The following is a 22,258-nucleotide window of genomic DNA, read 5'->3' on the forward strand; positions in this document are numbered from 1 at the left end:
GCGCATGGGGATGGCACGCGTGCACTGCGAGCCACGCCACGCGCATGGGGATGGCACGCGTGCACTGCGAGCCACGCCGCGCGCATGGGGACAGCACGCGTGCACTGCGAGCCACGCCGCGCGCATGGGGACGGCACGCGTGCACTGCGAGCCACGCCGCACGCATGGGGATGGCACGCGTGCACTGCGAGCCGCGCCGCGCGCATGGGGATGGCACGCGTGCACTGCGAGCCGCGCCGCGCGCATGGGGATGGCACACGTGCCCTGCGAGCCGCGCCACGCGCATGGGGACGGCACACGTGCCCTGTGAGCCACGCCGCGCGCATGGGGACGGCACACGTGCCCTGTGAGCCATGCCACACGCATGGGGACGGCACGCGTGCACTGCGAGCCACGCCACGTGCATGGGGACGGCACGCGTGCCCTGCGAGCCGCGCCGCGCGCATGGGGACGGCACGCGTGCACTGCGAGCCACGCCGCGCGCATGGGGATGGCACGCGTGCCCTGTGAGCCACGCCGCGCGCATGGGGATGGCACGCGTGCCCTGTGAGCCACGCCACACGCATGGGGACGGCACGCGTGCACTGCGAGCCACGCCACGTGCATGGGGACGGCACGCGTGCCCTGCGAGCCACGCCGCGCGCATGGGGATGGCACACGTGCACTGCGAGCCACGCCACGCGCATGGGGACGGCACACGTGCACTGCGAGCCACGCCACGTGCATGGGGACGGCACGCGTGCACTGCGAGCCACGCCAGGCGCATGAGGATGGCACGCGTGCACTTCCAGCCACGCCACGCGCATGGCAGTAAGGGTCCCCACCGCCGCAGACGGGAGATGGATCCTCGCCAGGGACCCTGCCACGGCCCCTGCACCCTGCCGCAGCCAGGCAGCCCTGCACACGCGTGCTGGAGGAGCCAGGTCTTCAGGAGACCCGTCCCACGCGGGCTCCCCACTGCATCATTCGCACAAGCCCCTCCGATACCCCTTTACCCTGTGCTCTCCAGGACCCTTCCTCCACATCTGCCTCCAGTGCATGTTTTAATTCTTCCGAGCTCATGGAAATGGCAACAGAGGCAGTCAGTGACTGCCAGGAGCACCAGGCTGCATCTAGGACTTTCACAGTTGGGTTTGACCCACGAAACCAACATTATCACTGACTTGGTGGCTGCGTTGGGCCTGCTGGGAAGCCCAGGCTGGTCTCTGGCATTCCCTCAGCCTACTTTCCTGAGGGCACAGCAGCTTCTCCTCCGCTCCTGCACTGTGGTCACATTGCTGAACCCTCTCTGCAGCCAAGGCAAGGATGAGCAAGTTGGGAGCACACGTACAAACCTCTTCAGTGAAGCCCTTCTCTGGCTGCAAACCAGAGTCCTTTGGAGAAGACCTTCCCTGGACAAAGACGATGAGTTTCTTCAGGCTCCTTCTCTGAGTTAAGGCTTGAGATATATGCTGTAGATCAAAAAGCCTTAAGATGAGTCTTCTGAAGCCTGGAACAACGTGTTCATCCATGGCAGCAACTCTTAACCAGTAAGAAAAATCCAAAAGCTCCAGATTTCTTTCCAGACCAGCTTCCTTCTCCTTGAACTTTGCTGGGATGAGCACAGCCCACTCCACGGGAACAGCCAGCTACTCTGTGGTGTGACCTGAACTCTGCTCCGGAGGGCTCAACGCCAGCTCCAGCCACAGCTCTGGTTCCACAGCTCATGGCAGCCCTTGTGTCTCCAGAGCCTGAGGACTCTTGGGGATGTTCAGAGCAAATATCTGGATACTTGGATATGTCCTCCAGGAAAGAAGAAAAGTTCTGGAGCTTTGGAGGTCGGTAGGCTGGCAGGACAGAGTGTGTGCCAAGACAGGAGCTGAGTCTAAGAAGTGATGATGCCGGGAAGGGTCTGTCCATAGAGCAACCTTGACTTCCCAAGCAGTAATTTTCTTCCACACTTCCTCCCCCCCAACGCATCTGCTCTAGGAAGAGGAGCATTTGGGAAGGCCGTTCTCACTGTGGCCTACACGTCACAGGAGAGAGCAAGCTGGTAGAAAGGAAGGAAACACTGGCATGGAGCAGAGACAGCCTTCTGCCCCTGCCAACAAGGCCCATAACCTCGGCAGAGCCCGGGGCAGGCCGGAGGCTTCTCCCTTTGGCATCCTTCAGTGTCCCTGTCATCTTTCTTTGCTCCTCAGGGAGACCCAGCTCACCTGAGGGGAAAGCACGAGCCTCACGACAAGGAGGGGAGAGTGAGTGAATCTGAGATGTTGAGACAACACGCTGGGTTGCTTTGTCACCCAAAGCTGAAGAGACTCCCAGCACCTCCCAGCCCAGCATTCTGGTCCTCCAGCAGGACTGAGGGATGGAGGGGATGGTGGAGACGCGTGTAGCTGGGGGTTACGCACAACCCAGCCTCCACAGGTCTGAAGCCGATGGGCACCGAGGGACTTTCTGGCTTAGCGTGACGAGAGCTCCAAGCTCTGCAGATGTGCTGTCCTCATGTCATCACCCTCTTGGGGCCACAAATTCCTCATGGTGACCACAGGCTAGGAGAGGACAAGTTCCTACATATCACCTGCTGAGTCTCAGCCGCTAACGCCCGGGTAGAAATCACCAGTGAGACCACCTTGGCACCTGCCCCCAGCGCAGCCCTGGCACCCCGAGGGTCTCTGGAGGGTGGAAGGGAAGACTCTCTGAACCAAGAGATGTGTGCGCACCTCACTTCTCCTGATTCTGTCCACCAGCTCCCAAATACTGGCACATAGAAGGTCCCAGCATGGACCAGGAGACGCTGCTGCAGAGCCCAAGCCTCACCAAAGGTGCCTGTACCCTTGCTGAAGCCCTCAGCTGTGCCTAAGCCCTCACTCACTCCCGTAATTCCTCTTGGGGACATGTTCTCCAGCCAGCCCAGGTTCAGGCTCCAGCAGTGCTGGTAGGGCACAGCCTGCCCGTGCTGGCGAAAGGAGATGACAGGGAGCGGGATCAGCCTTGCCCTTGGCCCTGCCTTCCCTGGGGGCACACAGCAAGACGTGCACCCAGCACCGCCGGGCACCACACTGCAGCCTGGCCAGGCCCCGCCGCGCCAGAACCACGTCTCCAACAACAGTTTCCTTCTGCTCAGCGCTATCTGCTCTTGGCTGTCCTGGGAAACAACCACCACCACACGAGACAGATCAACCCTGCATGCAAGCGGTGCCGAGAGCCTGCACTCAGAATCACAGAATATCACAGAATAGTAGGGGTTGGCAGGGCCCTCTGTGGGTCATCTGGTCCAACCCCCCTGCCTAAGCAGGGTCACCCAGAGCAGGCTGCACAGGACCTTGTCCAGGCAGGTCTTGAATATCTCCAGAGAAGGAGACTCACAACCTCCCTGGGCAGCCTGGGCCAGGGCTCCGTCACCCTCAGAGGGAAGAAGTTCTTCCTCATGTTCAGCTGGAGCTTCCTCTGCTTCAGTTTGTGCCCATTGCCCCTTGTCCTGTCACTGGGCACCACTGGAAAGAGTCTGGCCCTGTCCTCCTGACCCCCACCCTGCAGATATTTGTAGGCATTTATAAGGTCCCCTCGCAGCCTTCTCTTCTCCAGGCTGAACAAGCCCAGTTCCCTCAACCTCTCCTCGTAGGAGAGATGCTCCAGTCCCCTCCTCATCCTCGTAGCCCTCCACTGGACTCTCTCCAGTAGCTCCTCATCTTTCTTGAAGTGGGGAGCCCAGAACTGGACACAGTACTCCAGATGAGGCCTCACCAGGGCAGTGTAGAGGGGGAGGAGAACCTCCCTCGCCCTGCTGGCCACACTCCTCTTGATGCACCCCAGGATCCCATTGGCCTTCTTGGCAGCCAGGGCACACTGCTGGCTCATGGTTAACCTGTCGTCCACCAGGACACCCAGGTCCCTCTCCGCAGAGCTGCTCTCCAGCAGGTCCACCCCAAGCCTGTACTGGTGCATGAGGTTGTTCCTCCCCAGGTGCAGGACCCTGCACTTGCCCTTGTTGAACCTCATCAGGTTCACTCCTCACCCGCGGGCACCGCGCAAGGACACGGAAGGCAACGCAACCCTGCTGCGCGCAGGCACGAGGCCAACATCTCCGATGCCTCCAGAGATGCCCTGTTTCAGGGTGCCTGAGCCCGGGAGACTCTAACTGGAGCCGAAGTGAAAGGGAAGCACGAGGGACTGCTAAGGACAGCTTGTGTCTGCCTGCCTGCTTGCACCCGGAGCGGCCGCCCGCGCAGCGCCGTGTCGCAGGGTCAGCACTGCCTCGGGACCCCCGCGCTGGCCCCCGGCACGGCCCCCTCACTCACGCAGCCAGCCCCGGGGGTGCACAGCTCTCACAGCCCAGAAGAAACGGTCGGGGGAGGAGACTTCACCAAGAGCCCTGTCCTGGCGAGGGATCCTGCCCGTCGCTGAGAGCGGACCCACCCGGGGGGCCAGCAAGCGGCTCGGGCTCTGCTCAGGGGGCAGGAGCCAGCTCGGCAGGCCGGAGGGGTGAGAGTGAGGGGTGGGGAGAGGAGGAGGATGGTGACAACCTCAGGAGAGGAGACAAGGCTTTTCTGCGTGAAAGACTCCATGCTTAGGGAAGCTCCATGCTCAGATGCAAAATCGTCTAGGGTGTCCTCTTCCATCGTCTGTGCCAGCACGGAAACCCCAGCACCCACGGGGAAAGAGAGAGAGAGAGAGAGAGAGACAGAGAGAGAGAGACAGAGAGAGAGAGCGCATGAGAAGGAACGAAGGAACAAATGGTGGGTAGGTGGGTGGGTGGGTGGGCAGATGGATGGGTGGACGGACGGACGGATGGATGGATGAACAGAGGTCACAGCTATGCCAGCTCTAGATGCTCCATTTACATCTCAGCGCTTTATATATTTGCTTTTAAAAGAGCTGTGGAGTGCAGTCCCCCCTCCTCTCCCCAGCTCAGCGCTCTGGTGAGGGGCTGTGAGGTCCCCTCTGTCCGGGTCACCCTGCAGCCCCCGGTCTCCGCTCAGTGCTGGGGGCCAGCAGGCACACATCACGCCCCCCCCGCGGGCAGCCCCCCTGGCCCAGCCGCCCCGCACCCCCTCGCAGCCCAGCCCCACGTCCCCGCTTGCTCTGCGAGACCGTCTCGGGAGGGAGCCAGGGCAACGCGGTCCCCGCGCGGGGCGTTCACCCCACCGGGAGCCATGCCCGCTGCTGCGGGCACAAGACTGGCTCCAGCGTCCCCGCCGGGGAGAGAACACTGCAGAACGGAGAGCGAGTAGGAAGGGGCCCTGGCACGGAGAGGGCATCCTGGCTGGCAGCGGGGATGCCCTCGCCACCCGCTGCCTGCACCAAGCCGACCAGGATCCCAGTGCCACAGAGCGCCCAGCTGCGCCCCAGCTGCGCTCCCCGGCGCCTTCCTTTCACGCTCGCTGTCCCGCCGCAAAGCCAGCAGGCAGAACGCCGGGAGGGGAGGGCGTGCGTGCGGGATGCCAGTGCGGCACCACTCCCTGGCCTCAAGTCACGTCAGGGGAGGTTCAGGTTGGATATCAGGAAAAATGTCTTTACTGGAAGAGTGGTCAGGCCTTGGCCCAGGCTGCCCAGGCCAGTGGGGGAGTCCCCATCCCTGGAGGGGTTCAGACACCGTGGGGATGTGGCACTTGGGGACAGGGTTTAGCAGGCGTGGGGGTGTTGGGGTGACGGTTGGACTTGGTGACCTCAGAGGCCTTTTCCAACCTTAATGATTGTGTGATTCACCCTTCCACCTGCTCCCACCACCCAGGTTCCGGCTGGTGAGAGCACCATGGGGCACCTCTGCGCAGGCACCCGGTCCTGTCCTGCTGAGGACACCGGTCGGGCAGGAGCTGCTCCAGGCACTGCCACGCCGCAGCCCTGCTGGAAGGAGGGATGAGGACAGCCTCATCTCACGGGCCAACAAAGCCACAGCCCAACGCTCAGGCACCCCAAACCACAGCCCTCCAGAGAAGGATGAGGACTCCAACCCCACGCGGCGCCTGGGCACAAGGGGAGATCACCACCAACAGTGTGAAAACGGTTAGCTCGTGGCAAAGCTTAGAGACGACGGCCTGGCCGAAGGCCCCCTCCCTCCACCCCGTGTCCCCACCACGTAACTGCCACCGTGCTCCCCTGGGTAGCACAGGACACGGGGAGCCAGAGCCCAGCAGCTGAGGAACACCTCCCCGCCAACAACCTGATCCCCTCCATAAACGAAGCAGTGGAACAAACCTCGCTGGCCTTTTCTGGGGTTCCCTTTGGTGTTTCATCCTCGTGCTTGGGTGAGGAAGAGGCTGGTGAGGAAGGCAGCCTCCTGTCGCGGTCCCTGTGAACCAGTTTGCTGTTGGGCTCCTTTAGGGTCCGTTTCAGCTCATTGATGCTGGCCTGATGCTTCAGCAAAACATCTTCTGGCTTGTCTAAAAACTTGGGGAAGGAAAGAGGAAGACAACTATGATTGAAGCACCAGCCAAGGCAAAAGAGATGAGCAGGGGCACTGGGAGGGTTTGCTTCACACTGGGCTTGAATTTAGGGTCTCCAGAGCCAAATGAGCAGCGTGGCAGAGCACCCTGGTCTGCAGTTCTCACCAAGACCATTGCAGGGAGCAGCAAAAAGGCAGCACGCGGCCGAACACGCGTGGCCGGCTTCCCTCCCTGAAGGGCACAGCACGCTGCTTTGGCACCTCCAGCACGGCCCGCTGAGGACGAGCCGAGCGAGCAGAGAGTGGGCTCTCCCTTGGGATCAGCAAGGGATCGGGCCTGGCTGGAAATGCCAGCAGCCTCCCCTGCCAGGCACAAAGGGAGCCCGAGCCTCTCCCCAGCAGGGCAGGAAACCGGCATTCCCAACGGAGCTCCTCTGAAGCGGGCTTCTGCCCAGGGGCGGGAGGTCAAGGGCTGGCCAGAGATGTCCAGCGTGGAGCCAAGCCCGGCTCAGCACGGACCAGCCCGGGCCCAGCGGCCGCCTGGGGTGGGCTGGGGTCTGCTGCGGAGAGAGGACAGCTCGGAGCGCTCCGGTGCGAGGCGGGGTTCAGGCGTCAAGGCACTGTTTCGTGACGGTACAGGCACCAGGGTGGCTCCCCTCGTCCTGCCGCAGAGGTGGGCAAACCGGCTCAGAGCACGAACCAGCAAGAGCAAGAACCCTGGCTCAAACTCAAACCTCTTCTGAGGTTCGAAAGGAGCCACCTAAAACACCTCCCTGGTGCTTCTCCTCAGCAACAGCCCAGAGACCCAACAGAGTCCCATGGAGAACCCTACCGAATTTTCCAGTGCCTGAAGGCTCAGCGTTAACTCCTGAAAAAACCTCCCCCCGCGGCCCCGCGCGTCTGAGCTGCGGCGAAGCGCTCCGTGGTTTGCCCACCTCTGGGCTCGGGGTGCGCGGGGGGCCGGGCAGCAGCGCATGCACATGCAGCAGGGTAAGCAATGAGGCGGGCACGGGAGGGACCGGGGCCGGTGCCCACCGCCCCGGCGGGGTCTGCCCTGCGCTGCCGAGCGGGACGGCGAGGGCTGCGCGGTGCCAGCACGCCGAACCCCATCGCCTGGCTGCGTCCGCCCCCATCGACAGCTCCAGCGAGGATCTGTGCCCCACTGCGAGTGGGGGGGAAACCCCCGGGGAGCAGCCGTGGATTTTAGGCTGGGATGAATCGTTCCTGACGGGAGGCCACCGCGGACACGGGTGGGAGCAGACAGGCTCCCTCTCCTCTGCCACAGCCCGCTCTCGGGCCGGGCGGACGCAGGCAGTGGCCGGGGGCACAGGGGTGGCTGCTTGTGCCAGCCCTGCAGGTAGGCAGCTCAGGGACCCCTTTGTGGGGTGGGATGGGTGCTCCAGCCCGGCTCCCCGCCGAGGGCAGCCACGCCGCGGGAGCGGGGGGCTGTGGGAGAGCGGAGCTGCCGGGCACGGCAGGTGACAGAGGCAGCCTGGGGCAGGCAAAAGCAGAGCGCGGGTCGGGGCGCTGGCGGGAGTGACGGGACCAGGCGCCACGGGAGAGCTGGGGCCGTGGGGCTGGGCGGGCGGGCGACACGAGGCGAGGACATGGCAGAGTCAGTAACACGAGCAGAAGCCAGGTCTTCCCAACGGGCCAAGGCCTCGGCGTGGGGGCCTGGCCGCTGGGCCTTGGGAGGGCTCTCGCTCACACGTACGACTACGACCACCTTACTTAGTGGGATAGAAGATGCCGTGTGCGCGCTGGGGCAGATCCCCAGCCGGCTGCTCATCGGGCTTCTCTAGCATCCAATCCCCCCGCCCCGGTGCATCTTGTATTCCAGTAAATAGGGTGACACACAGTGTTGCTTTGGCAAGGATGGACAATATGATGCACCAATGAGGACTAAGATACTCCAGAGAGAGAATACCTCCTGCTTGTGCCTGGGGGTTGTTTCGTGCTCCGGCTGGCAGCAAAGAGAGGGTTAAAAGTAACCAGCAGGGTCAGTTGAGGGAACTTGTCACAAACATCACAGTTAGGTGGATGGGCTGGTAGGGCGAAGAAGGACCAGATCCCCCCTCCCCTCGCAACGTGGGGCTGAAATGGGCTGAGGTGTCCCTGGGCCAGCCCGGGGGACGGGGCAGGGAGTGGGTGGGCTGTGTCCATGCAGCAGCGGGCACGAGCGGGCACCGGTGTGCCTGGCCTGTCCCCGTCTCCATCCCTGCCCCGGAGCGGGGCTGCTCCCAGGTCCAGCCCTGCCTGGGGACGAGCCTTGAGACCACGTGGAGGGCACCGGGGAATCAGAGTTGAGCCGAGTCCCTGCGACAGCCCCGTTTCCATCGGTGAGGCCAAGAGCCACGTCCCAAGGGCCCCACCAGCCCGGGGCGCAGCTGAAGGAGAAAGGGCTGCGGGGGTCCGTGTCCCGAGGAGACCCCTCCTGCCTGCAGCCCAGCCCTGCTGCCTGGGCCCGGTCCCCTGCCTGCCCTTTCCAGGCGTGAGCCAGCCTACCCCTCCACCTCCCCCCTCCTCTGCCTGCCCCGTCTGTACCTTCAGCTCCTTGATTTTTGTCGGGGTGGTCACCTCCTCATCCTCTGTCTCGGACCGTCTCCTGCTGCCGAACTCACCGTCCTCACCCTCCTTCTCGCCCTCTGCCCCGGCGGTGTGGTTCTCGCTGACAGAGGCTGGGCGCGAGAACTCTGCCCGTGGGGGAGAGCCCGGTCACCCCAGCCCTGCCATCCCCAGCCCCCAGCCCAGCCCCCCAGCCCCCGCCCCCCACCCTGCCAGTTCAGACCTGGGGGCTGAGCAGTCCCGAGCACCCTGCAGCAGGGATGGCTGGTCCCAGGGGTCCCAGGGCACAGGGAGCCGGGGGGAGCCCCGTCCCCAAGCTGCCCACCCCAGCCCTGCCACGTCCCCCCCGCTCCTGAGCAGTCCTGAGCTATCACTTGGGGTGGGGAGGGATACGGTTGGGGACAGCCTCCAGAAGGAAGCCTGATGGCTGCTGTAACCCTGCCAAAGGAGCCCAACAGCTCCCAGGGACGAGCCGAACAGCATCCCCCCCGCCCCCGCCAGCGGACCAATCTCCCTCCCCCTCCCCAATTTGGGGCATACCTCCATCAAGGCTGCGAGACATGGTGTACCGTTTGCTGGAGGAGCGCTCGAAGAAGGGAGCCGGGCGGTCGATGAGGGCGCTGGCCTGCCGGGTCTGTGCCTGCGTCCGCCCGCTGTAGCGAAACTTGGAGCCCATCACCAGGAAGCCCTTGGGGGGTGGCTCTGGGGACACCAGCCTGGGGGTGAGAGAGGTGGAGTGTCGTCAGCGAGCCCCAGCCATGCCCCCCGGCGCTGCTTCCCACTGCTACCCTCCGCGGCAGAGCCAGGAGCATGTCTGCCTCCCACAAGGGTGGCCTGGAGAAGGTCTGGAGAAGGTGTCCTCACCTGAAGAAGGTGTGATGCTCGATGCAGACCTTCCAGAGACGCTTGGCAGAGCGGTGGTTGGGCAGCTTGAAGCCAATGGTGCTCTCAAACTGTTCGTACTTGGGGGAGAGAGAGACGTGCTGTTACAGGCAGATCCTGCCCTAGAGGACACGAGGGATGGGACCCGCCTTGCCAAGGCCCTCGGGTTCCCCTGGCAGGAGCCACAACCATGCAGAAAAAAGCCTTCTTCAAAGCAGAGCTGGAAAGGTCTGTGCCCAGCCCCACTGGGTGGTGGGATCACGCCCCCACACTTCTGGCCTGAGAACTTTCCTCCACTGTAAATGGCTTTTCCGTGCAAGATAAATTCCCTCAAGAAACTAAAACCTTTTCCAGCTCGCTCTGGGGAGAGGGCATCACTCTCCATTTTAGATGCACTGTCCTTGCCTTCCTGCCTGCTGGAATACGTGGGTGGAAATGTGTTCTCCCATCAGTGCACACGGAAGTGAAAAGAGCGAAAATAAAGTCAGAAAACAAATGAAAAAGCCTCCTGAGGTTTTTTTGTGAAGCACGGAAGACACACGAAAAATGGCCCTCGATCCCCCTTCCTGGGCGACCTCCATACACCAGCAGGGTCTGGCTGGTGGGGACAGGAGCCTGGGGTGCCCTCAGCCTGCTCAAGTCACTTTGCCAGTGAGAAAATGAGAGCACAGACCAGAAAGCACTTGCTGAAAGCCTGCACGGGCCACAGGAGACGTGCTCTCTTGGCCAGCGTGGTCATTAACACGGGACCCTCGGGGCAGAGGCTGGAGCCGGGCGAGGACCCCCTGCCAGGCAGCCCCAGCCCAGCAGAGCAGGCACCGCCGTGCCCCGGGGCCGCACGGGTTCGTGGCACCCACCTCACCCGGCCGGATCTTGATGTAGAAGTTGCTCCTCTTGTAGGAGATTTTGAGGATCTTGGGCCAGGCGAAGCGGTTGATCCTCAGCCGGTCCCTGTAGATGAGGAGGCCGTTGGCGCAGACGCCCAGCATGATGTCGATGCCCTCCGAGTCCTGGAGGAGGCAAGAGGGACAGGAGGGGACTGCTCAGCTGCCCAGTAAGAACCAGTCCAACCAGCAGTGCCACGCTCCCTCCTGCTCGGTGCTCTGCCACAGGGGACCAGCTGACAGAGAGGTCACTAAACCACAGACCGGTTGAGGTCAGATCTCTGGAGGTCCTCTGGTCCAGCGCAGGGCAACCCAGAGCCGGCTGCCCAGGACCATGTGTCCATGTTGAACCTTCACTGTGGGAGGAACGGGCTGGGCAGGGAGGGCTGTGTGGGCAGCGGGGCAGGATGGGGTGGCACCAGCCACCGCTCTGGCAGCCCTTTGGCCCCATACCTTGGCATGGTGCAGGTCCACCCCGTACATGGAGAGCTTCTTGGCGTTCTCCAGGAAGTGGATCTCCGCTTCCCCGGGGGTCATTCCCCTGCAGGGAGACAGAGAGGGGGACATGTGGCCGGGTGCCCCACCGGACGTGGGCCAGCTGTCTGGTGCCTTCCTCGCCACCAGCCCGTCCTCTCCTGGGGCTCACCGGTAGGTCTTGTGCAACTCCATGATGCGCTCCTCCAGCTCTCGCGTCTGGTTGGGCGCGAAGCGGAGCTCGCTGACGTAGTTGCCCACGTGTTCCTCGGCATCATAGTCGCCCAGCTCGGCCTGCACGGCGTAGGAGCCCAGCAGGGCGTGCGTGACGAAGGAGCAGGGCAGGCGCCCCGTGATGATGTCCGCACGGAGCTGCAGGCACAGGTAGTATCTGCGGGAGGGGGCACAGGGTGAGAGCGGGGCAGAGACGCGTGCCCTGCAGAGCCCCTCTGCATGCTCCCAGCCAGTCCCCTGGGAGCTGCCCCGGCAGCTGGACCCACGGAGGGGTGGTCCTCACCTTGTGATGTCCTCCGTGAGCTGGGCAGGGTCCGGAGGGTAGAACTTCACGGTGAAGGCGAAGTTCCAGGGCCCGCCTAGGGAGGGGAGAGAGCAGTAAGGGCAGCACCCACACCGGCTGCACGCAGCTGTGCAGGAGCATCCGGGCACCCTCTAATGGTCCCACGACTGCCCCCGAGCCTGGCACAGGACAGGGACAAGGAGGCTCCAGGCGCTGCCAGGGGCTGAGCAGCCATCAGGACACCAGCACAACTTGGTTAATCCTCCCGCAACAGCTGGGGTGAGAAAAGCATCACAGCCCGAGGAGCAACAGCTCAGTGTGACTACCAATGTCACAGCAAAAGCCTCACATGTCCCCGAAGGTGACACCTCGGGCAACAGCCCTTCTGCCAGCCCAGCAAACCATCGCCATGGGCAAAGGCACCCCAGGACCTGTCTCAGCAAGCCCCCCACTCTTCCCCCCGTCCCCGTCCTCCCTGCTCAGGGCAGGTGGGCGCGGTGTCCAGAGAGTGACCAGGTCTTGGCCAGCTCTCTGGTGGCACAGACAGCATCTTTCGCCTCCTGTGCCTGTCACGAGTAAGAGCAGAGGTGGGTAACAGGCAGCCGAATGCACAACAGCATCCCTGTGCCCACACCAGCTGCCAAAGGGCCCCTCCGGGGCAGGTGGGGAGGGGTCCCACCAGAGGACAGCCACAGCCGAGCCAGCCGGGAGCCCCGCGGGACGCCCCAGCGCTGGGGAAGATGGACTCTCCCCGGGCACTTACTGCGGATCTGCTTCTTGACCTCCTTGGAGGGGTCCAGCCAGTTCTGCAACGAGGAGAGAGCAGGTCAGGGGGGGCCCCACCACGGAGGGGGTGGCTGCAGAGGGACCCCCCCCGTGCTCACCTTCTGGCTGTCCGAGTCGCAGAAGGTGAGGCCAAAGTAGTCCTTCTCCAGGAGGTTGAGGTGCTCGCACACCATGTCAAAGAGGACCTGGCCTCGGGCGTGCTTCTGTCAGAGACAAGGAGAGGCTGATGGTGAGCTGGCTCCCTTGCGCTCCTGGAGACCCTGAGGAGGGTCAGGGCAGCCCCAGCCCACCACGCAACCACCACAAGGTGCTGGGCTGCCTTTGAGAGCAGCCCCTTGACCCAGCAGGACTGCTCTGGGGACACCCAGGTGGTCCCGGGGCTGTGGGGACAGGGCACAGTCGAGCCCAGCCAGTGTGGTGCGGGGGCAGCCGGCCCCACAGGCCAGGGGGACCTGGTGCCCACCCGGCTCATCCCCCATCACACCAGGAGACAGTGATGCCGACCCGGAGAGGGGTCCAGCCAGCCCAGGAACCTCCGCTTCAGAGCAGCAAGCCGGGAGGAATGTGCCGCAGAGCTGGTGGCAGCTCCTTCCCAGCACCCTCCCTGCTGGTGGCCGTGGCAGCCAGGTCCCAAAGCCCAGCGTGACAAACGAGAGCTGCGAAGAGCCCGAGTCACGTGCAGGGATGGAGGGCACCCTCGTTATCTGGTCCTCTGAGTTTCCCTTCATTAGCAGCCAGGCCCAGGCTCCCTCATGGAGATGGAAGAAGAACCCCTCCCATGCCTGCTTCCCCCCTGTTCACAGAATCACAGACTCACAGCGTGGTCGGGGTCGGCAGGGCCCTCTGTGGGTCACCCAGCCCAACCCCCTGCCCAAGCAGGGTCACCCAGAGCAGCTGCACAGCACCGCAGCGAGCGCTGGGGACAGAAGCAGGTGCTCCTGGCTGGCTTTGCCCCCACGGCAGGGCCACAGGACCCTTCCACAAACGCCAGCCTCCGCTCTGATTTAATCCTGGGTGGCCCCCAGGCTGTCCTAGAAGGGAGAGGTCCCCGTGCCGGCAGCGTCCCAGTGCCAGGGCAGCCCCGGGCAGGCACCAGTCCCCTCCGTCCCTCCCTGCGGTGGCAGCCGCTGCCGGGGCAGCGTGTTCCCCCATGCACCCACGCCCGCCCACGTCAAACGCTTGTGACGGTGCACGAATCGTGGGTGGCCCACGCAGCCGGAGCAGGGCGCCGGACCACCCGCCCGGGCAGGCCGCCCTGCCTGCGCACACGAGGATGCAGCCGCACGGATGCACACGTGTGTCACCCGTACATATGCACGCACACGCACGATGCTGTCAGGCTCTGACAGGCCTCCCCATGGCGTCCCTGGCCTGCCGCCTTTATGGGGAGGGACACCAAGGGATGAGAATCACAGAATCATAGGTTGGAAAAGACCTCTAAGATCATCAAGTCCAACCGTCACCCCAACACCCCCATGCCTGCTAAACCACGTCCCCAAGTGCCACATCCCCACGGTGTCTGAACCCCCCCAGGGATGGGGACTCCCCCACTGCCCTGGGCAGCCTGGGCCAATGCCTGACCACTCTTCCAGTAAAGACATTTTTCCTGATATCCAAACTGAACCTCCCCTGACACAACCTGAGGCCATCGCCTCTCGTCCTGTCGCTGGTTACTGGGGAGCAGAGACCAACCCCCCCTCCCTGCACCCTCCTGTCAGGAGCTGCAGAGAGCGAGAAGGTCCCCCCTCAGCCTCCTCTTCTCCAGCCTGAGCAGCCCCAGCTCCCTCAGCCACTCCTCATGGGACTTGTTCTCCAGCCCCTCCCCAGCCTCACTGCCCTTCTCTGGACACGCTCCAGCCCCTCAATGTCCTTCTGGCAGTGAGGGGCCCAGAACTGAGCACAGCACTCGAGGTGCGGCCTCACCAGTGCCAGCACAGGGGCCCGATCCCTGCCCTGCTCCTGCTGGCCACACCATTCCTGATCCAAGCCAGGATGCCGCTGGCCTGCTTGGCCACCTGGGCACACTGCTGGCTCCTGGTCAGCCGGCCGTCGACCAGCACCCCCAGGTCCTTTTCCGCCGGGCAGCTCTCCAGCCACTCCTCCCCAAGCCTGGAGCGTTACGGGGGTTGTTGTGACCCAAGTGCAGGACCTGGCATTTGGCCTTGTTGAACCTCATACAGCTGGTCTTGGCCCACTGATGCAGCCTGCCCAGATCCCTCTGCAGAGCCTTCCTACCCTCCAGCAGATTGACACTCCCACCCAGCTTGGTGTCATCTGCAGACTTACCGAGGGAGCACTCAATCCTGTCATCCAGATCATCGATAAAGATGAAAACCCGCCCGGGGCAGCCGCGAGCCTCGTCGCACCACCACGTGCACACACGTCCTTCGCCTGGGCACGTGGGACAGCCAACACGCTGCGCTCTGAGCTGTGGGCAGACAGGCTGGCGCTCGGCCACGTCGCGCACGCGTTGTCAGGCAGAGCTCTGTCCCCCATCTACCAAGCTTCTGCTTTTTAGACACTGTTTTCTGCTGTGAGTAGCTGCCAAACTTAGATCCACTGAGCTGAAATACCCTGCTAGGGTCTGTCTTTCCAGGTTTTTTCCTTATTTTGAAATTTCAACTTAAGCGGCTATTTCTGTGGATCCTTATCCCTAGGAGAGAGGTACTACGAAGCCATCCTTGGAAGGGCCCTGACACTGGGGACTCGCTGGGCTGGGCAGGGTCCCTGGGCTGAGACATGTCCTCTCCTTGGCACCTGCGCAGCCCCCTCCAGCTGGGACTCACCTCCACCTCACATTCGTACTCGGAGGCGTCGAGCAGGGTCACCCTGCAGAGGGTACTCTTCACTTTCTTGGTGGTTTTCTGGGGTGACTTCTGGGTCTTGCTGGGGGTTGTTTTGTCTGAGAGTCCGTCCGTCTCGCTGTAGTCCTTGTCCTCCATGTCTGTGCCCTGGAGTGGGGAGATGCACAGGGTTACCCGGCACCACGGCCAGGACGGACACACAGACAGATGGGGCGAGCCCTCCAACAGCGGGCAGAAGAGGGTGGCTGACAGGGAGGAGGTTGTGACCTCTTGGGACTCTGTAGCCAAGCCCAGTTCTCCCACCCCCATGCCACCAGCACAACACCCGAGTCACAGAATCACAGAATTACAGAATGGTTGGGTTTGGAAAGGACCTCTGGGGATCACCCAGTCCAACCCCCTGCCTACAGCAGGCTGCACAGCACCGCGGCCAGGCGGGGCTGGAATATCTCCAGAGAAGGAGACTCCACAGCCTCCCTGGGCAGCCTGGGCCAGGGCTCCGTCACCCTCAGAGGGAAGAAGTTCTTCCTCATGGTCAGCTGGAACTTCCTCTGCTCCAGTTTGTGCCCGTTGCCCCTTGTCCTGTCACTGGGCACCACTGAACAGAGTCTGGCCTCGTCCTCCTGACCCCCACCCTGCAGATATTTATAAGCATTTCTAAGGTCCCCTCTCAGCCTTCTCTTCTCCAGGCTAAACAAGCCCAGCTCCCTCAGCCTCTCCTCGTAGGAGAGATGCTCCAGTCCCCTCATCAACCTTGTAGCCCTAATGCTTTGGCTTGGACGGGACCTTTAGAGGTCATCTAGCCCAACCCCCCTGCAGTGAGCAGGGACAGCCTCAACTGGATCAGGGTGCTCAGAGCCCCATCCAACCGGGCCTTGGACCCTGGAAAACGGGCGCCCGTGAGCCTGGGGTCAGCTCAGCACCCAAAACTCCCATGCTGGCAGCAGCACAGCTCCCCGCTGGCTCCGAGGCTGCCGTAGGGGTGCAGCCCTGCTCCCAGCCCTGCTGCCAGCCCTGCCAGGGGCAGCTCACTCCTGGGACACAGGGCCACCCGCGTCCCCCCCGCCCCAGCCGGCAGCCGTGGCAGTGCCGTTCCCAGCACAGTCAGCGCTTCGGGCTGCCGTACCGCTGCTCCTGCCTGTCCTGCCGGCAAGGACCCGTGCAGGCAGCTGGGAGGCAGCCGGCAGGGCCCATCCACTGCCCGGGTTCCAGGGGTTCTCCTCCGGGATGCTCCCCCGTGTCCGACAGCACAGGGAAAGTGCCCACCTCACCGGGCTCCTTGCAGCCCCGACGCCGCAGCGAGGACACGGTGACGAGCAGAGGAGAGCGGTGGCACGTCCCCTTCCTCTGCTGCGCCTTCCTCTCTGCCACATCCCACGGCACCCAGCCACCACCCACTCACCGGCTCTGTATTTCGGGTGTCGGACGGTGCCCCGGGCTTCTCATTGGGGTCGGCGTCCCGGCCGGCGGGGCTGGCGGCTGCGGCGGTGGGGCCGTGCGCGGCCGCGTCCAGCTGCTGCTGCGGAGCCTCCTCCTGCGCGTTCTTCACCTCCGCGCCGGGGCCCGTCTCCGTCGTCATGGCTGCTGGTCACTCTGCTCTGCCACCACCACCCACAAGGAGAGACAAGGAGGTGTCACCCGGGCGCACGGGGACGGCGGAGGGCAGCCAGCAGCCCGGGACGGCCGTGGGACCTGCCCGTCTCTGCCCGACACCCGGCTCCCTGTCCGTGACGGGAGGTGGCTTCGCAAAGGGCCGGTGACAGCAGCACGGGATGTCAGGAGGTCACGGCTGAGCCGGAGGAGAAGAGCCAGTGGTGCAGGGAGGGACACTGGTGGCTGGGACCCACCACGGCTGGGGCACAGGGCTCACAGCCCATCTCCACACCCACATCAGAGAGCGGGGCTGGCCATACCCCCTGCTCCCCCCAGCCCCTTCGGGGCCTGTTTTTCGTGAGCGGAAGGGATTACTCCAGGAGGAAAAGCCAGGCTGTGTGACAGGCTAAAGGCTGCGCGGACAGGAAATCGCAGACACGGCCGACTCCACGGGCCGCATCCGGCATGGCGGGGATTTTCCCCTCCGGACTTCCCAGCAGCAGCAGAGCGCTGGGTTCCCACGGCCGGCGCAGCCGGTCCCTGCGCGGCGGCGGGACAAAACCTGCCTCCAGCTCCAGCTGCCTGTCCCGTGCCAGATGCGAAAACAAACCCAGGGTCAGGAGCAGGGGAGGGGAAGGCGCTTTCCACGCTGCGGTGCTCGGTAACGCGTTTCCTCAACCTTCGCATCTCACGCAAACGCAGCGTGGGGCTGGCGGGGGCTCCTGGGACAGTCACAGAGTCCCAGCATGGCAGGGGTTGGCAGGGCCCTCTGTGGGTCACCCAGCCCAACCCCCAGCCCAAGCAGGGTCACCCAGAGCAGGGGGCACAGCACCGCGGCCAGGCGGGGCTGGAATATCTCCAGAGAAGGAGACTCCACAGCCTCCCTGGGCAGCCTGTTCCAGGGCTCCGTCACCCTCAGAGGGAAGAAGTTCTTCCTCATCTTCAGACAGAACTTCCTCTGCCTCAGTTTGTGCCCGTTGCCCCTTGTCCTGTCGCTGGGCACGCACAGCTCTTCCAGCACCCTTGGCGACCGTCACCCACCCGCCCCTCGGGCTGCTCGGGCCCCGGCAGCTCCCCGTCGCTGGGCTCCCCATGCTGTGTCCCGCCACGCCAGGCCAGCTGGGATCGCCGCTCTGCGTGGAAGCCCGTAGGGGATATTTCTGATCCTCGTTTCTGGAACTGCAGCCCGCGTGGCACAGGCAGGGAGCCGGCTTCTCCCTGAGCTGCCGGACCCCAGGCTTTGCCCCAGCCCCGGCAGCTGTAATGCGGGGATGAGGTCCTGGTGCAGCTCCAGGCCGCGGACCTGGCCACCCTGGGGCTGGAGGAGTTGCTTGGTGACTTGACATCCCACCACCGTCCCCGCCTGTAAGTCCCAACCACCTAGACACTGTCCTAGCAGGTACGGGAGAGCAAGAGCCCAGCCACGACCACGACCTAGGGCAGGCAGGGAAAGACCACTTTTAGAATCTCAGCATGGTTTGGGTTGGAAGGGACCTTCAAAGAAGATCTAGTCCTGCCCCCCTGCCACGGGCAGGGACATCTTTCACCAGATCAGTTTGCCGAAAGCCCCGTCCAGCCTGACGTGGAATGTTTCCAGTGATGGGACATCCGCAGCTTCTCTGGCTAACCAGGTCCACGGTCTCACCGCCCTCAGAGGAAAACACTTCTTCCTCATGTCCAGTCTGAATCCCCCCTCTTCTAGTTTAAAACCATCACCCATAGTCCTGCCACAACAGGCCCTGCTAAAAAGCCTGTCCCCATCTTTCTTGTAATCCCCCTTTAAGTACCGGAAGGCTGCTCTGAGGTCTCCCCACAGCCTTCTCCTCCCCAGGCTGCCCAGCCCCAGCTCTCCCAGCCTCTCCTCCCAGCAGAGGGGTTCCAGCCCTCGGGTCATTGCTGGGGCCTCCTCTGGCCCCGCTCCCCCAGCTCCAGCTCTGCCCTGTGCTGAGGGCCCCAGAGCTGGACGCAGGGCTCCCGGGGGGTCTCAGCAGAGCGGGGCAGAGGGGCAGAACCCCCTCCCTCGCCCTGTGCCCACGCTGCTGGGGATGCAGCCCAGGGCACGGCTGGCCTGCTGGGCTGCCAGCGCACACTGCTGGGTCGTGTCCAGCTTTTCATCCCCCAGCACCCCCAGGTCCTTCTTGGCAGGGCTGCTCCCAACCCATCCCTCCCCCAGTTTGTGCTGGTACTGGGGATTGCCCAGACCCAGGTGCAGGACCTGGTACTGGCCCTTGTTGAACTTCATGAGGTTCACGTGGGCTCGCTCCTCCAGCCTGCCCTGGTCCTTCTGGCTGGCATCCCGTCCCTCTGGGTGGCATCCTGTCCCTCTGGGTGGCATCCCGTCCCTCGGATGAGGCAGCTGCTCCACTCAGCTTGGTGTCCTCCACAAACCCGCTGGCTTCCTTTTACAAAGAAAGCATCTCGCACCACAGCTCACGTCCCACCTCACGTCCTCGGCACAGTGGGGAGATGGGAAACCTTACCCAGAAAACTGCTAGAACCAGCACCGGGGGGTGGGATGGGACAGACGGGCAGGAAGGGCCGGGCCGGGCCGCCTGCCCGGGAGCAGCCGTCTCCCGTGGCCCGGCGAGGCTGCTGCTGGCTGGGCGGTCACGGCAGAGGGACCTGGTTCACACCAGAAGAGCCAGGATTTCACTCCCCTGCCCCAGGGCCATGCTCTCCTGGACAGAACAGGCAGCACGACCTGCCAGCGGTCCCTGAGAAACACCAGCTCAGCTTCTCCTACCGACCGCAGTGCTCGGCCGAGGGCACGAGGAGATGGCAAAGGCCACCAGTGGTTTAGTTTTCCCGCAGAGGAAACAGGGCTGCTGCTTCTCCACTGCAGATTCAAGCAGCTGCACGCTCCCAGCTCCAGTCCCTGCCGGGATCAGTCCCAGCTGCTCCCGCTTGGAGCTCAGCGTGTGAAATGTTAAATCGATGTGAAATCTCTAAAATGACAACCATCACTTTTTGGCCAAAAACACGCTGAGTTTTTCCCTTCAGGTTTCTAAGCTTCCTTCCAAACTACTTTTCCCCTGCATCGGGAAGCACCGAGGAAACGATGGGGGTTGTTTAAGTGTGGCAGGCTGGGAATTCATCCCACCTCTCCCAGCCAGCCCTACTTTTGCATGCCAAGCTCCATTTCGAACCTTCTGACGATGGGCAAGGAGCCTGGTCCAGGGACCCTAACTTCCAGCTGAAGCAGGCGAGAGCACGACACAGGAGTGCCGGGGCGGCGGAGCCCCGGCAAAGGGCTCTGGCAAGCCCCAGGGACCATCTCCCTGCTCCCACCGTGGTCTGGCTTCTCCCACCACCCTGCTTTGGCATCCAGGTCCCTGCTCTCTCTTGGCACCACCAAGCCCCTGGGACAGGGTCACCAAGCCCCTGGGACAGGGTCACCCAGCCGTGGGACGCTGCCACTCTCCACCGCAGCCCGGTCACCCGCACCCGGGGCTGCTGCAGGCCCGGCCGTGGGAGAAGGCCACCAGGGACGGCACGACGGCCAGCACCCCGACCGTCCCTTCGGCCAGGCTGGGGGTGCTCAGCACCCTGGGGGCACCTGCACCACCCCGTGGGGACCTGAGCAGCCCTCACGGCAAGGCAGCCGGTGCGGCCCGTCCCAGCCCCTTCTCCCCGCCGCCGAGCGAGGTTTGCTCCCCGTGGACTTTCCAACAGCACTCAGGAGCTTCAAAGGCAGAAGCACCTCTGCACCTGAAGCAGGAACTACCCTGAGCTGAAGGCAGAAAGGACTCTTTCAGACAGTCAGAGCCGGTCGTACGGAGTGCCTGCCAGCACACCGCACTTTCCAGATGCAAAACTCCGCTTGTGGTGCCTCACCTTGCAGAAGAACCCCCAGGAGACCCCAGCGTGGGGGGACCATGGCTCGAGAAAGGACACGGGTCCCAGCACGCAGCCAGAGGCCAGTTTAACTGAGATCTTTGCCATCACAAACCTCTAGTAGAGGTTTACACCACAACTGCAGCGAACACGACCGAGCCCGATGGAAATGCTGGCCCAAATCATTTTGTTTCTAAGCATCACCCGCAGCAGGAGAGGACCCAGTCCTGCAGGGTGAAGGACTTCTCTGCGCCCACGGTCCCCCGTGCCGCATGCCAAGCGCAACCCTGGTTTTCAGCAAGGCTTGCTTCTGCTGCAGCTGGACCCAAAATGGCCTGGGGGATGTTCTCCTCAGGGAAACATCAGATGAAATGGCTGGAGCCGTTTGGAGCTCCGAGCCACCGAAACAGGCACGTGGGAACAGTGACTGCAAAGAAAGCCTCAGCAGGACCAGCGTTCGTCCTGCTTGTCATGCCTGTAATCTCCTCCCATCATCTCTCTGCCTGCTCCTCCTTCCCTTGGTGGTTTCCTCTTCCCCCCCCCCCCCCTTCAAGCTGGAGTGTGGATTCACGGCTTTCCCAGACGCTCTGCCCCCGCACTTCCCCAGCAGATCCTAGCTCCGGCCTCCGCAGCGCTCCCCTCCCAGCGCCTCTCCTTCCCTGCCCCCTCCGAAGGGGGTTCATCCGAGCCTGCTTTCCCCGTCCCCCTGCCCCTTCACTCCCTGCTGCTGGGCTGGGTTTCAAGGCTGAGCATCCCCCTTTGCCCCTGGGCTCTGCTTTCCCCCCATCGCTCCCCACTGAGGCTGGTGCTTCGCTGCTGAAGCATCACGGACACGGGCAGGCACGGGTCTCGGTGCAAAGCCCGGTGCTGAGCCCCCAGACAGGTCTCCAGCGCGACTGGGGTGCACAGAGCTGGGCAACAACCAAGCCCTCCTCCCTCTGCCCGGCGTTCGGCGGCTGCCCAGAGCCCCGCGGGGCCGATCCTGGCAGCAAAGCCCACCACCACGCTGCGGGACGGGCGGCTGCCGCGGAGACGGCCGGAGATGGGGAGCAAGCTGAGCACCCTGTGACACCGGGCAGGGGGGCCAGGTACCCACCAGCACCCAAGAACAACGGAGGAGGTCAGGAGGGCTGCGGCACCCCTGCCATGGGGCAGCGGCTGAGCTGGCAGGGGACAGGCAGGAGAGCACAGGCAGCGCCTTGCAGCCACCCTGGAAGCGTGAGAGGAGCCGCGGCGGGGAGTCCTGGGTGTCCTCCAGGGACGCACACAAAGAACAAGGGAAGCGTTCCCCAAACCCCCGGCAACGCGCGCACCCCCGAGCCCGGCCGTCACCCAGCCTCCCCCCTGGCACCGGGGACGTGCAGATCCCCAGAGCGCTCCGCAGTGCAGCGGGCAGCTGGCTGAGCTCTGCAGCAAGGCCAGGAAATCATCTGAGCTGCCCTGTTTGGGGGGGGGAATCAGAAACACGGGGTGTCCCCGGCTCTGGGACACTGCACGCCGCTCCTCCCCACGCGGGACTGGCAGCGGCCGAGACCGGCCCTGCCCCGAACCCATC

At 63.8% G+C, this 22,258-nt stretch overlaps 1 protein-coding gene across 15 annotated transcripts in view; it reads right to left on the reverse strand.

Moving 5' to 3' along the window:
- Positions 1-22,258, reverse strand: part of EPB41L1 (erythrocyte membrane protein band 4.1 like 1) — a 75,373-nt gene that overhangs the window by 15,043 nt on the left and 38,072 nt on the right. For 9 of the 15 annotated variants that reach the window (XM_075438280.1, XM_075438279.1, XM_075438278.1 and 6 more), the window contains 14 exons: positions 16,679-16,874; positions 15,259-15,423; positions 12,571-12,675; positions 12,450-12,492; positions 11,687-11,762; positions 11,342-11,560; positions 11,149-11,236; positions 10,669-10,821; positions 9,794-9,891; positions 9,470-9,645; positions 8,909-9,057; positions 8,292-8,327; positions 6,178-6,369; positions 4,506-4,604 (listed from right to left, as the gene is read on the reverse strand). In XM_075438280.1, the coding sequence (XP_075294395.1) occupies positions 4,506-4,604; positions 6,178-6,369; positions 8,292-8,327; positions 8,909-9,057; positions 9,470-9,645; positions 9,794-9,891; positions 10,669-10,821; positions 11,149-11,236; positions 11,342-11,560; positions 11,687-11,762; positions 12,450-12,492; positions 12,571-12,675; positions 15,259-15,423; positions 16,679-16,855 (1,776 nt within the window). In that variant the 5' untranslated portion in view covers positions 16,856-16,874. The remainder of the gene's footprint in view (positions 1-4,505; positions 4,605-6,177; positions 6,370-8,291; positions 8,328-8,908; positions 9,058-9,469; positions 9,646-9,793; positions 9,892-10,668; positions 10,822-11,148; positions 11,237-11,341; positions 11,561-11,686; positions 11,763-12,449; positions 12,493-12,570; positions 12,676-15,258; positions 15,424-16,678; positions 16,875-22,258) is intronic. The other 6 variants (XM_075438283.1, XM_075438276.1, XM_075438285.1 and 3 more) reach the window with 4 other exon arrangements.

Source organism: Opisthocomus hoazin, chromosome 18 (genome assembly GCF_030867145.1).
Source record: "Opisthocomus hoazin isolate bOpiHoa1 chromosome 18, bOpiHoa1.hap1, whole genome shotgun sequence".
NCBI classification, from domain to species: Eukaryota; Metazoa; Chordata; class Aves; order Opisthocomiformes; family Opisthocomidae; genus Opisthocomus; species Opisthocomus hoazin.